At 40.2% G+C, this 15,466-nt stretch overlaps 1 protein-coding gene across 1 annotated transcript in view; it reads right to left on the bottom strand.

The window, feature by feature from the left end:
* Positions 1–836: 836 nt before the first annotated feature.
* Positions 837–15,466, bottom strand: part of med27 (mediator complex subunit 27) — a 281,574-nt gene continuing 266,944 nt past the window's right edge. Inside the window, exons 7-8 of the mRNA XM_063073488.1 lie at positions 11,846–11,923; positions 837–6,005 (exon numbers count right to left, since the gene is read on the bottom strand). Of these exons, the coding sequence (XP_062929558.1) occupies positions 5,871–6,005; positions 11,846–11,923 (213 nt within the window). The 3' untranslated portion in view covers positions 837–5,870. The remainder of the gene's footprint in view (positions 6,006–11,845; positions 11,924–15,466) is intronic.

The raw sequence follows: 15,466 nt of genomic DNA, 5'->3' as shown, positions 1-15,466 counted from the left end.
GAAATTCCCCTTAAACAGTTCACCTTGACCTCTAGTTGTAGTGTTGTAGTCTCACCCAACCTCAGTGGAAAATTCCTGCTTGTATATACCCTATCTATACCCCTCATAACTTTGTACAGCTCTATCAAATTTCCCTCAATCTTCTACTGTCTGGGAATTAAGTCCTAACTTATTCAACCTCTCCCTATAACTCAAGTCCTGGCAACATACTTGTAATTTTTTTTTACACTCTTTTATTCTTATTTACATCTTTCCTGTAGTAGGTGACCAAAACTGCAGACAGTACTCCAAAACAACATCTTATACAATTTCAACATAACATCCCAACTCCTGTACTCAATACACTGATCTATGAAGACCAATGTGCCAAAAGCTTTCTCTATCTGGAATTACAGATAGGTATTCCTAGATCTCCCTGTTCCATCGCAAACCTCAGTGCCCTACCACTCACCATGTAAGACCTATTATGGTTGTCTCCCAAAGTGCAACACTTCACACTTGTCTGCATTAAGTTTCACCTGCCAATGGTCAGCCATTTTTCCAGCTTTGTCACCTTGGACTAGAGAGCGAGTTTGTAAAGCTGGTAGGAGCAAAGCATGCTGGGAATGGTGAGGGTGGAGCACCTCAGGAAGGGTGTGGTACAGGTGGCAGAGAAAGAGTGCCAGGGCGGAGGGTAGCATGGGTGCAGACACACCCAGCACTGAGATACCAGGGAAGACCATTTGATTCCAAACAATTGGTTTAATGATCGTCACAGAATGTTCTTCTGGTGCTTTTTGCTCCCTCCCCTCTCCCTTCCCCCTTTCCCAATCATGATTCCCTTCTCCCTGCCCCCTTCCCACTCTCAGTCCACAATAGAGACCCAAGTCAGAATCAGTTATATCATCAGTCACATATGTCATGAAATTAGTTTTTTTTACAGCAGCAGTACAGTGCAATACATAAAATTACTACAATGCAGATTTATTTAAGAAGGCATAGGTGAAGCACAGCGACGTCTTGCTGGGAGTAAACAAAACTATTAACTACTTTATTGATCAATTTTGTTTTTGGAAATGATCACTGCAATTAATAACCTACTTCCCTTTTGAAGTTGAACTTTTGAACCGCCTGTACCACCTGGTATTTTTGCACTGTGAACTGAAGTACTGAAGGTGCAGCATGGTTGTGGTGTGGTAGGTACAAGCCAAATTGAGGCGTTGGGGCCTGGGCCCAAGAGTGGGGAATGAACCAATGTCTGCCCAATACTGGAATGGACCTGAAGGTGATCGGAAGCAGCAGTACTGAGGTGAGGTGAGGCAGCAAGACCTGGGCCCGAGAACGGAGAACGAAGAATGATCCGCTGCTTGGCCAAGTGCCAGGCCACATTGGAAAGGTCGGGTATGGGCTGAATTGAAGCAGCAGGGCCCAGGCCTGAGAGCATGTCGAAGTGACAGGCCCCTGGTCTAATTGCAAGGAACAACCTGAAGTTTGGCCGATTTAAGTGACGGGCCATATTGAAAAGGTCAGGGTGTTCGGGCCACGGGAGAGAGACAGGCCGGCGTTCAGCTTGCTGCTGTTTACTCTCCTCTGCGCTGAACTGAGGCTGTGGTCTGTACTAACGTGCTCCTTGATCAGCTGTAGTGATGATTGCCTTCCTGGCTGTGGACTTACTTTCGTGAACTTCAATTCTGAATGTTATTGCTTGCTTTTATTGTTTGCACGATTTATGTTTTTTTTCCTCTGTACATTGGGTGTTTGATGGTCTTTTTCACAGGTTCTATCAGGTCTCTTTGTTTTGTGGCTGCCTGTAAGGAGACAAATCTCAAGTGTGGCCTCATCACGGCATTACAGGAGGCCTTGGACTGACATGTCAGAATGGGAACGGGAAGTAGAATTGAAATGGGTGGTCACTGGGAGATCCTGCTTTTTCTGGTGGAGCAGATGCTCGGCGAAGCAGTCTTCCAATCTGCAACCAAGACTCAATAATGGCTACAATGTCATAATTTCATGTGCTGATCTTTTCCCTGAGCTCATCTGCCTTTCCTATAATACTCCTTACACTAAAATATCCACAGCTCAGAATATTAACTCCACCATGCTCGACTTTTTGATTCCTGACTTTGTATGTAGGCTTTCTCCACAACCACTCCACTATCTGTTCTGGCACTCTGATTCCCACCCCCGGCAACTGTAGTTTAAAATCCTGCATGCAGCATAAGCAAACATTCCCACTAGGGTATTAGTCCCCTCCCCCAGTTCAGATGCAAACTATCCCTTCGGTATAGGTCCCACCTTCCCTGGAAGAGAACCCATTGCTCCAAAAATCTGAAGTCCTCCTTCCTGCACATCTCCTTAGCCACATGTTAAACTGTAAGATCTTCCTATTTCTGGCCTCACTAACACGTGGCATGGGTAGCAATCCTGAGATCACAACCCTGGAGGCCCTGTTATTTAACTTAGCATCTAACTTCCTGAATTCACTTTGCAGGACCTTGTCATCCTCCCACCCATGTCAATGGTAATGATGTGGACCACAACCTCTGGCTGTTCACCTTCGCACATAAATGCTGTGGGCTCGATACAAGATGTCCCTGACCCTGGCACCTGTGAGTCAACATACCATCTGAGAATCTCTTTCTCATCCACCGAACCCCCTTTCTGTTCCCCTAACCAAAGAACCCCTTATCACTACAGCTCACCTCTTCTCTCCCCTTTCCTTCTGAGCCACATAGCCAGAGTCAATGCCAGATACCTGACTGCTGTGACTTTCCTCTGCTAGGTCACCTCTCCCACAGTATCCTGTTGTTGACGGGAATGGCCACAGGGATACTCTGCACTGACTGCCTGTTTCCTTTTTCCCTCCTGAAAGTTACCCAGTGTCCTGCACCTTACTACCTTCTTGTATGTCCTAATACACACAAAATGTTGGAGGAACTCATCAGGCCAGACAGTATCTATGGAAAAGAGTAAATAGTCGATGTTTTGGACTGAAAAAAAGAGATGAGAAGTCAGAGTAGTAAGGTGGGGGAGAGGGGAGGAAGAGGTACAAGGTAGTCGATTAGTGAAAGAGATAAAGGGCTGGAGAAGGGGAAATCTAATAGGAGAGGAGAGAAGGCCATGGAAGAAAAGGAAGAGGAAGTAGCACCAGAGGGAGATCAGGTGAGAGGGGAAAATAGGTATGGGGAATGGTGAAGGGGAGTTGGGGGGGGGGGGGGGAGGCAATTACCAGAAGTTTGAGAGATCGATGTTCATGCCATCAAGTTGTAGGCTACCCAGACAGAATATAGGTGATTGCTCCTCCAAGCTGAGTGTGGCCTCATCATGGCAGTACAGGAGGCCTTGGACTGACATGTCAGAATGGGAACGGGAAGTAGAATTGAAATGGGTGGCCACTGGGAGATCCCACTTTTTCTAGTGGAGCAGATGCTTGGCGAAGCAGTCTTCCAATCTATGATGGGTCTCACCAATATACAGGAGGCCACACTAGGAGCACTGGACACAGTAGATGACTCCAACAGACTCACAGGTGAAGCGTTGCCTCACTTAAAGGACTGTTTGGGGCCCTGAATGGCAATGAGGGAGAAGGTGTAAGGGCAGGTGTGGTGCTTGATGCTTGTGGGGGCGGGGGGGGAGGGAGAAGAGGGAAAGATGTGCTTGGTGGTGGGATCCCTTTGGAGATGATGATTACAGAGAATTATGTGATGGACGCGGAGTCTGGTGGGGTGGTAGGTGAGGTTAAGAGGAACCCTAGAACTGTTGGGGTGGCGGGTGGATGGGGCGAGGGCAGATGCGTGAAATGGAAGAGATGTGGGTGAGGGTGGCATTGCTGTTGGAAGAAGGAAAGCCTCTTTCTTTGAAGGAGGATATCTCATTAGCTCTGGAATGAAAAGTCTCATCCTGAGAGCAGATGCAGTGGAGACAGAGGAATTGAGAGAAGGGTTGGCAATTTTACAAGTGACAGGGTGGGATGAGGTATAGTCCAGGTAGCTGTAAGGTGCTGCCTGGCCTGCTGAGATCCTTCAGCATTTTGTATGTATTACTTTGATTTCCAGCATATGCAGATTTTTCTTTGTTTCTGTACGTCCTCTCTATCAAACCCTCAGCTTCCTGAATGATCTGGAGTTCATCCAGTTCCAGCTCCAACTCCTTAACACAGTCTGTTAAAAATTGCAGCTGGATGCACTTCTTGCAGGTATAGTCATCATGGACACTGGAGGTCTCGCCGCCTTCCCACATCCTGCGAGAAGAGCATTCTACTCTCCTGCCCGGCATCCCCACTGCTCTAAATGAGCAATATGAAATAAAGAAAGAATAAATAACTGAAAAAATCTATCTACAGTCTATGCCTCTTCGCGCCAAAGCCTTAACACCCCACTCTAACACTGGCCGCTCCACTTAAACCTATCTTCTTTTTAATGGATCTCACTAAGTGCCTAATTACGCACAATCCAATGTCTCCTTGGGAACCGTGGCACACAAAATGTACACGTAATTGCTGTGGGAGGCTAATAGCTCACCCAACCATCACATCATTGAATGAAGCACTCGACGATGAAAAGTCCATCAGTTCAATTTAGTATTTTAAAAAAAAACATGACATTCAAAACTCACAATGCAATTTGAAATGGAGAATTTCTAGGTTCCAATTCAACATGAAATAATTCTGGCTATGACAAAACAAGATTTATAACAAGCTTACCTGCTTATACCATTAAAGTAACATTTCTCTTGAAAATGTTGTTGAAGCACTAGATGCACCTCAATCCACATCATTTTCAAGTGAGACAAGTATAGGAATACTCATAGGCCCATTAGAAAAAGCAACTGGTTATGGACTAAAACTGACATGGAAAACCTGGGCAAATGTAACCACTATTTTGCCTGATCCTGTGGAGTAACCGGCAATCTTTTCCTAGGTCATTTCTCTTCAGAAACCTCTCATTAGACTGAGGTTAAAGGCCAATTCAAATTATGATTTTCTATTATGACTCGACAATTTAGTCTAGTTTCTGCTTGTTGTCTCACCAAAAATAATGCAAAGACATCTTCAAGAACATTCCAGAACCCCATGTTGAAATGTGAATAGACTGATGGGTGTGATATTCTTTCATACAATTATCTGCTACCTCTCATAAAGAATAATTACATTAGTTTCCCCAGGTATCAAAAAAATAACTGCATATTTCCTGCTGTCCATCAAATGTCTTAGGAACAATGGTGTTGAAACTGAAGTTAATGATGAAATGTTACCTTGAGTCTTATAACTGCAATATAGCCATCTCTACAATCATATGTTTAAAATATGTTAATTTAGTTAATGAAATGAAAATATGACTGAGAAGAAAAATGAATTTCAGAATTACATGGTGAGAAGTGAAAACAAGAAACAATCTTAAGTGTTTGTGGCAGAAAGCAAAGAATAAGACAACATAACCCTTGGCAAAACTTTGCTGTAAACATTAATGGCTGTACACTTAAATGGAAGAGCCTTATGAATTTCTGATTTTAGCACAGTCAGCCGAGTATACAGGTAAAAGAAGCTTGACTGGAACATGATATGAATGCAGAATAAAAAGGACGTGTATTAAAGTAAGTCCTAATGTACACATGTAAACCATGATATAATTTTTTTTAAATTTACACTTAAAATGTTAAATTCAATGATTTACATACCCTAATTATATGTAACACTATTCGTATGAATTTAAGGTCTTTTATAATAAAATAATTTTTTCTGAATACAAAATTGGTGGAAGAATCATTCTACCCTGCAGGAAATAGTTTAGAATCCTTAAACTAGGCATATCAAATCAATGTCTTTGAATCTTGTGAAGTATACATCATTAAATCCTGATATGATCCTTAGCAACTAGACCAGGAGTCAAATGTTACTGCCTGCAAGTATCATGAAAGGCCTCAAGCGTGCGGAAGTCCCTCCATGTGGGAGGTAGTCCATCCTGAAGAAATTTTCCACATCGCTGGCATGTAGCCTGGAATAATTTAATGTAACTTCGCAGCCAAGTCTGGAAAAAATTAATCAGAGAAACAAAAGATCAACTTTTTAAGAATATTGCAACATTAATTTTAAAATTTCATTAAAAAACCTGCTGCTTATCAATAATTTTAAACAAGAATAACAGCTTGCGCACCATTATGCTCCACTTGAGTTCTTTTACAGATCTCTACTTTTGAAGTTTCATAAGTTAAAATTCTGCAGTCACACAAATTCCAGGATTGACCAGAGGATACCATTTGGAACACCTGTCTTGTACAGCTGCCCAGCTTATATCCTTCACTAGGAGTTCTGCATTTCCAACCTAAAAGGTCAGAGAAAGGTCTTGACTTGTGCTACAGTAATTCTGTGAACACAACCAAAATCCCATGTTTTTTAAAAGATCTATTTTATTCTGATTCTCCACAAATGTTGAGGGCACTGACATGTACTCAAAGATGTGATTACCATGAAAGCCGATTTTTATTTTGCTCAAGTCTGATGGAACATACAGGACCCATTAATCATCTTGCTCATTACAGCATGTTTAATCAAACTCCACAGGAAATCTACTTAATCAAAATGTTAAAATTAATAACTTTCACCAGTAAAATAAGAAATAGAGGAAACCTAATTCCAAAAGGGCATGTGACCACAATACAGAGGTATTGTGAGACTTGAAGATGAAAGAGACCACAGTTGCTGGAATCTAGAACAAAAAAAAACAGAATGCAGAAGAACTCAAAGGGTCAAGCAACATCTGTGGAAGCAAAATATATACCTTGGTGTTTTGGGTTGAGACAGTGCATCAGGAGGAAGTGGGAAAAGAAAGCAGAACGAGGAAGAGATGGTGCAGAGACTTATAGCTGATTGGTGGAACCAGATTTAGAGGGGAAAATGGGTAGAAGCAACCAGATGGGGATTGAGGAATGGGGAGGGGATGGGAAAGATGAACAAGGGAGAAGAAAACTGGATGAACAGGTGCTAAGAACACTGAGGGTTGTGGGTTACCTGAAATTGGAAAATTTAATGCTCATAGCATTGCATTGTAAGCAAAATAAGATGTTGTTCTTCCAGTTTGCACTTGGCCTCTCCATAGCAATGGAGAAAGCAGAGGACAGACAAGTCATTGAGGGAGTGGGACGGAGAATTAAATGACACCAACGAGAAGTTCAAAATGGCCATGTGGACAGTGGACAAAGCACAGATGCTATGTAAATTGGTCCACGTTTGTCTTCTCCTAATATCGAGGATGCCACGTCTTGAGCACGGAATGCATTAGACAAGTTTGTAAGAAGTGCAGGTGAACCTCTGCCTTACCTGGAAGGGCTGTTTAGGTACTTGGATGTTGGTGAGGGAGGAGGTGAAGGGATAAGTATTACACCTCTACATTTTTTGGGGAAAGTACCAGGGGATAGGGAAGGATTGTTGAGATGAGATAAGGGGACCAGGGACTCATGGAGAGTGTGGACTTTGTGGAAAGTATAAAAGCGGAAGAAAGGGGAAGATATCAATAGGCATGTTGGAGCTGGTAGGAATGGCGAAGATAATATGTTGGATGTGGAGGTTGGTGAGTGAAAGATGAGGACAAGGAAACTCTTGTGCTATTCTGTTTGGGGAGAGGAGGCTGAGAAAAGACATGCAGCACAAGGTGAAAATTTGTTTCCAGGAAGAAACACATTTCAAAGTTCAAAGTTATATATTTGAGATATTTGATGCATATTTGAGATAGCTGTGGGAGTCAGTGGGTTTATGGAAGGTGTCATTGTCTGTCTCCTGAGATGGAGACAGAGAGAGCTAGAAAAGAGAGGTGTCAGAGATAGCCCAGCAAATGTGAGGGCAGGGTGGAAGCTGGTGGGAGGTGATCAAATTAATGAATTCCACAGGTGTGCAGGAAATGGCATCAATGAAGTTGTCGATGCAGTAGGAAAATAGCTGAGGTGGTCGAGGGAAAGGGGTGGGGTGCCAAAGTAGTCTTGGAGCAAGGACTATTCATGCAACTAACAAAAAGGCCCATGCAAGTGCTCCTGGTTACCCCTTTGACTTGCAGAAGTGATTGGAATCTTGAGGCCACAAACAAATTCCATCAAGCAGATGAGAGAATTAGTGAGGAGAACTATTTGGGTCTTTGTTCAAGAAAGAAACAGAGGGCTCTGATGGGAAAATGAAGCTGCACAGAGACGCAACATGTTTGGTGTAGATGAGCTAGTTGAGATAGGGGATTAGGAACTTATTGAAATAGTGGCGAGCATGAGAAGTATCCTGGATGTGGGAGAAGAAGGGACAAGGGGACACACGATGGGAGTCAGGTTTGAAGGTACGAGTTCAATGGGACTAGAGAAGAGAGCAATATGGGCCATTTTGGGTAGCCCTGCCCATGAAACTTAGATAAGAGACAAGAGTGTGAGGAGGGGCACAGTGAAGTTGGAAGGAACATCTTATGATGAGATGAGATGAGGTCTACAATAGTCCCAGAGACACTGTTCTGACTTTGCGTTCATTTTCGTGGTCCACAGTGATAAATAATACGTCCCTAATTATGGAAAGTAAGTCAAACACAATACCACATTTATTTTAATAGGGTCAGTGTTAGTGGGTATTGTCTTAACAGTTCCATATACATTACTAAAACTCTGACATACAATATCTGTGAACTATATTGATATTGGTGAAAAGTGGAAAAAATATGGCATCATTTAATATTTCATTTCCACAAGGACCCAATATGACAGAGCCTGCACAGCTGAAAAATACAAATCCTATTCAGGTTCAAACATCAGGGCTGTTTATTACTTACAAAGCTATCTTTAATTAATTGTTTTATCTGTGGGACTCAGCTGAAAAACTCATTAATAACTTATATATCCTTCTGAACCATGATGCTAGTGAAAAGGTAAGTATCACTAAAGCCCTTAAGGACCTTATTGGTAAAAGAGAGCATTCTCCAAAGACCTGAAACTACTATGTTTTAATCTTGCAGATGAGATTATTATTAAATCTGGAGCCACCGAAATGAAAATAGCATAAAATAGATTGCATTTTCTTATAAAATAACTCAAATTTAATGCCAACATTAACCCTGTCACTGTTACTGTAACATAGAGCCAACAAAGTAGAGAACGGGAATACATTTTTACTATTTCTTTAGTACCATCACCTTCCCTTTCTCATTAGACTCAGACACACACACACATAAACATATTTTTATCTTTTTGAAGTTCACCACTGAATTAATAGGAAAGGTTTTAGCTTTGATACATCAGAAATGATATTTTCATGTTTCTTTGGCCCCATCCCCAAATTAAAATCATGTTTTTTTGTGGCTCCATCATGTTGTAAGCAGAATCAGAGACGTTCAGTGGAATAAAGAGAGGAACCTATTTTAAAACAACGCACACAAAATTCTGGAGGAACTCAGCAGATCAGGCAGCATCTATGGAAAAGAGTAAATAGTCGATGTTTTGGACTGAAACCCTTCTTCAGGACTGACAGGGAAGGGGGTGATCATATTTTAAAACTAGTTGGTCTCTATCCTGGAACTTAGGAGATATATGTAGTTACAAGAGGAATATGCAGACTGATAGAGCAGGTTTAAGTTACAATGTAGCTCAGCAAGAGGACCTTCAGATGATTTAAGAGTTCTTTGTTAGTTCATTTGGCTGCAGGCAGGATGTGACTACACTAGCGAGAGACCTCCAGTACATAAACTAGTACAGCATTTCTTACATTTATAATGAGATATCAATTTAACACACACAAAAAATGATTTTTAGATTAACCGCATCCTTTATAAGTTCAGAAAAAGAAAGGGTCTATGGTTAAGGCAGAACCTTTCAGATTTTTTCAGTCTTGAGTAATTACCTTGCACTTCATTTCTTTAAGTTACTTTGTATCTGCAACAATCAACCCATCCTCCACAATACCAAATCAAATCAATATATATCAGTACCTCAGATAATCAAGGAAGTATCAACAGTTGGAAGAAATGTCAATAATATAGAACTAATGGCTGAGATCATATCTTAAAATGTATTTTCTTCCAAAAACTACTCACTTGGATGTTGAACATCAAACACTTGCTATGAAGATTAAAGGAAAACATTCTAAGTGAGCTAGTAAACTAAAGCTTTGAGTTTTAGGTTATAAAAACATTATTTATTTATTTGGAGATACAGAACGGCATAGGCCCTTCTGGCCTAACGATGCACACCTCCCAGGAACCCACTTATTTAACCCTAGCTTAAGCACAGGACAATGTACAATTGTTAGCCAGAAAGAACTACAGCCTACAAATCAGTGAATTTGAATGAGTTAAGAACAGTGGAAGCAAACAAACCAATTGTCTTTGTTCTTGCCATAAGGAAGAAGATGGAGGCTGCCATTTTATGAATAGACTCTCTGTTCTGAGATCAAGTTGCTTGGCTTGATCAGTGTTTTAGAGTGGAGCCAATTATGCTTCAGGTAATCTGCTGAACAAGAGATCATTTACAAATAAGAAGTTATTTGTGAGGTGTTCTTTGGCTGGATATAACATGCAGGTTTGTGACTGTTGGGGTCTGCATTTGCCCTGCATGACTCAAGCTGGTTGCTGATTGAGAACAAAGGGCCATAAGATACCGATTGTCACTTGCTGAGAGGAGGGCAATAAATGGATGCTGGCCTGGAGCAGAGCCAATAAAAAGGTGTTATAAGTGAGATACACGACCAATAGCCAATGACACTAGAATGCAATATTTGAATTGATAAGAAATGAGTATAAAAGCAGAGGTTTTCACATACAAGACAGCGATGACTCGCCTTTGTGGAAGTGAGATGCCTCACGGACGTGGAGATTCGAAATGAGACTATGAGGAATACGTGGCCAGCAGCAGAAACTCTTTTTTAACTTGTTTCTTTTCTATTCTTTGACTGTTCATGGAAGGTCAGGAAAATTTAGAAGTGTGCACACAGATATTCTGTTGTGCAAGTTCACAGGTTCTTCTGTTGACTCAATAAAGGTACTTTATTGGTAATTACAGATTCTCTCTGTTCCTCTCTGACCATTATTACAAGGGGTGATTCTTGTAACACAATGGCCAATTAAATTACTGACTGGTACATCTTTGCACTGTGGAAGGAAAAGCAAAGCACCCAGAGGAACCCCATGTACTCATGGGGGAAACTACTTATAGGGGACACTAGAATTGAATTCCAAACTCCAACACCCTGAGCTGTTGTGCTACCATGATGCCCACTCTTATTTACAGCTTCCACAAAAAGTTCTTACAACTAGTTTATTTCAGCATCATTCAAAGTTCAAAGTAAATTTATTATCAAAGTACGTATTTGTCACCATATACTTTCAAGATTCATTTGTTGCAGGTATTCACAATAGAACAAAGAAGTACAATAGAAAAACTAACACGGACTGACAAGCAATTAATGTAAAAAAAGATCATGCTCTGCGCAAATACAATAGATAGATAAATAATTTTTTTGAAAGCAGTTAAGTAATACTAAGAACATGAGTTGTTGAGTCCTTGAAAGTGAGTCTGTGCAATCTTGCAGAGGAAGGATACATGACAGCAGATTATCTGTATAGGGCATTTTATAATGTCATGGAAATGGCAGTACAGTATTGGACAGAGAAGTCTTATGGAGTTAATTTCTCTTTTACTCCCACAGAACTCAGTAGGATTATCTAGCAACATAAAAAGAAACTGATTTGAGAACCCTTCTGTTTTGGGGTTAAGTATTTAAATATGGGAAGTACTGAGGCCCACTTTAAGACCCATTAAATGCATGAAATTTAAATATCACATAATTGGAGGACAGACGCATACATGGAGGGTTAGAGAAATCCAGCTGAGTTTCTGATTGTGCATCACTTACCATGAAGGACCTGACCACTACGTCCGGCATTTGAGGCAGCTGATAATGCAGCAATGCTGTAGTGGCATGATCCGTCACCTGAGAGAGAAATGAGAATAAAAGAAAGCTGGAAAACATGACCTTTGAGAGAACTGTCTACAATGTTCAACTGATTCATTGGAAAAATCAGTTATTTAGGTCAAAACTGAAATGTATATAAGTGTATCCAAGAAAGAGCTAGGAAAATGAATACTTTACCTTGTTGCCGGATTTCTGATTTTTATTGGTTTTACAGACAGAATTACAGTTCCAAAATTGCTTTAAAAACTCTTCTATATTTATAGAAATGAACACTTCATTTACAGAAAATAAATCCAATTAAGTATTTTCAGCCTCTCTAACATCTGGTTTTCATTCAGGTTTTTTTTATCAGTTCATTGCTGTAATTTTCCAATCTTGTCCTTTCTATTTTTCATTCAGTCCTGTGAACAGTATTTTCCTGGCTTTTGACTGCTCAGTAGTAAGGAAGTAAAGTAGGGAAGCATCTGAGCTCAACTGGACAGACGGGCTCCAACCATCGCCATGGACTAAACATCACTGATAAAATCCATCTCCGGATCACATCGATGCAGTATGACTGGAGAAGAGTGGGACTATCTTTAGTTTGATCTGTCAAAGAAGTGGCAATGTTAGGAAAATTCCCTCCTACCGCCCTGTAGATTTCCATGACCAGAATGAATTGCATAGATTCAAATTAATTTTATCTAAAATGTTCAGAAAGAGATTTTGTATTTGTTTACATTACTGCTTCTTCAGTAGTAAACATGTTATCAAATCAGTACATAATTTTAAAGATAGCTTTTTGTTTGGAGAAAAATGAAGGAATAGACAGATAAAACATTGCTCAGTCAGTTATTTCTATGTTAAATAATGAGATACTGTACATCCCATTCAACATAGTAAAATGCAAGTAAACAAAAAATCTATTTTATATAAAAACAAAAGCCTTCTCTGTGGCCTGTCAATGGAAACTGTCTGGAGATGAAATTTAGTCAATTATGTTTTCCATCAAGATTGTGAATAAATGGTTCTTGGGCAATTTTCAGATCGGATCACTTTATAATTCATGAGAGTGGTGTAGATGAGATAATGCGATTGATGGTTAGCAAGCAATCTTCATGCAACATTTCAAAAAATACATACTGTGGAATTAGTGGCTGTTCTTTATGTATTTGCAGTTCTTTAATGTAAGTACCATGGTGGAAGATGATGATGAAAATGTTTCCTGCAATTATCACTTTTTCGTTATTATCTGAACCATAATCCAAAAAAGTAATTTTACTTAAACATTAACTAACAGCATGTTTCCTTCCACCACTTTGTAACTGAGAGATAGCCACAGGACTAAATGTAACTAAATTTGCTTATGTAGTAATGAATCCTTTGAAGAGTTCAAGGCATCAGTGCTCTGAAATTTCTTCCTCCAGTTCTCACTTCATGTTGTAGCAGGATTGAGTTCAGTTTTGTGATCATAGGATTGCTGTTTCAGAGGAATCTTTCAATTTCTTGCTTTGAGTCTTTACATGCCATTTCACGACAATTGTCAGTGATAACAAATCTGATTCTGATTCTACCAGGATCACGATCAAACAGACAGAAAACATGGAATAAATGCCAATATATCAGAGTTCCAAACTTAAGAAAATAAACCTCCACTGAACTCTTGGCAGTTTCACTCTTACACTAGGCATGAGTGCGGTCATTTTTTCAATACAGGATGGATTCTAAAACGAAATATTGGAAATTCTCGAAGGGCTCAGCCAGCCAAACAAAATCTGCAAAAAAAAAACCAGTCAACATTTGGGTCAAAGTTCTTTTCTCAGAATTAGTGGTAGAGTGGAGGGACATCGCTTTTGAAAGCTGAGCTGGTGGGGGGGGGGGTAAGGGAAGAATGAGGTACAACATGAAAAACAGAATGGAGACTGATTAGGAGCACGAGTACAGTTAGCAAGGCACGATATAGAAACAGCGGTGAAAATGGGACAGATATGAAACATGGGAAATTGCAAGACAGCAGTTGGAAAATTCATTCATTCCAAAAGATTGCAAAATGCCTAGAAGAAAGATATTGTTTCTCTAGTTTACTTTGGGCCTCACTATACAGTGGAGGAGGCTACAGATAGACCAGGGCGAGAGTAAGAGTGAGGCCTAGAATTAAAGGGACTTGCAAAAGGGTTCAGAATCAGCCCTGCAGACGGAGTACAGCTGTCCCACCAAGCAATCGCCCAATCATAAGATGGATCCTAACTCAGTTTCAAGACCCACGACACAAAATGCTGAGAATACTCAGCAAGTTGGGCAGAACCTATGGAGAGAGAAACAGAATTAAAGTCTCAGGTCTGATTAAAGGGAAACAAAACTCTCCACAGATTCTGACTGAACTGCTGAGTATCTTTAGCAGCCATGGTGTTTCAGTATCCAAAAATGATGGGGCCAACATTTTTTGAAATATCCTGAAATTTGCCCACTTTCTGTTAAATTTTTAAAGTCAATACTCCCAGCCGGAAAAGTCAGAATTGGTCCTTGCATGGCTTTTGCTACCAAGGATGCTTCATTTCCGTGAGTTCTTTCATTTTGGGAATTCTTTGCAAATACTTCACTGACCCTGCCTTACAAATATGTCAAGCCTCATGAAAGGATATCAAATGAGGAAACTGAACAGATTTGTGTGCACATGTTGCCTGTCAGTAACTTGCAATTAATGAGACTCTGCACAAGAGATAAAAGCAATGGACACTTAAATCAGAACATGCAACAAAAAAAGACTGCACATTCTTAAAATAGAGCAAAGCTACTTCAAAAGGACCAAGAATAGCAATCATTTTCACTGAGCATCAATTGCAAGAGCAAAAAATGATGCTTCTGCTCAGGCAGAGAGAAGAACTGTAATGTGTAATTGTAATGCCTTCATCAACATCAATCTGTTCGCGGTTTGTTTTCTTGAAAGTTCAAGTTTACAGCTCTCATTACATGAAGAATTTAATGGATAATGTTCCTTTCTCTCCCACACATCTGTAACAACATGTATTTGCAAGTTACTAATTCAATTTGCCTAGAAACTGGAATGCACCTTAATTAGTGAATTAAAAATTACTACGTTTAGTACCATGCTCCAACATTTTAAGCCACTGCTTGCCTTTAAGGGATAATGCCGTTCTCTGATTGTTGCAGGGTTGCAATGTTTTAACACTCTTACAGCTCTTACACACTTCTTATTGACTAATTCTGACCTATTGACCAACTGCAATCTTCCCAAAAATTTCAGGATTGGTAAAAAGCAAATGCTCACAGCATTACAATAAGCGAGAATTTATTGCCTTTAAATATAAAGTGATAATTTTTTCTGGGCAACCATACATCAGACCTGCTAAAAATCGATCAGCCCAATTTATTGCCCATGATATCTGGATTTTACATTACAGCTTTTCAAAGGAAACTCCTCATTTTTAACTGTCAGAGTTAAAGAAATGCTTGTAGCCCGACTTAACAACCTTTTGGAAAAGAGCAAGTCTTACTGAAGGAAAAATTATGAGAAATGATCCATTACAATGGTGAACCACCCAGATGCTCGTGCTAAACTAG

The sequence above is a fragment of the Mobula hypostoma genome, chromosome 21 (assembly GCF_963921235.1).
Source record: "Mobula hypostoma chromosome 21, sMobHyp1.1, whole genome shotgun sequence".
NCBI lineage: Eukaryota > Metazoa > Chordata > Chondrichthyes > Myliobatiformes > Myliobatidae > Mobula > Mobula hypostoma.
Note: the sequence above shows the minus strand (reverse complement) of the source record. Positions and strands in the feature narration are given on the sequence as shown.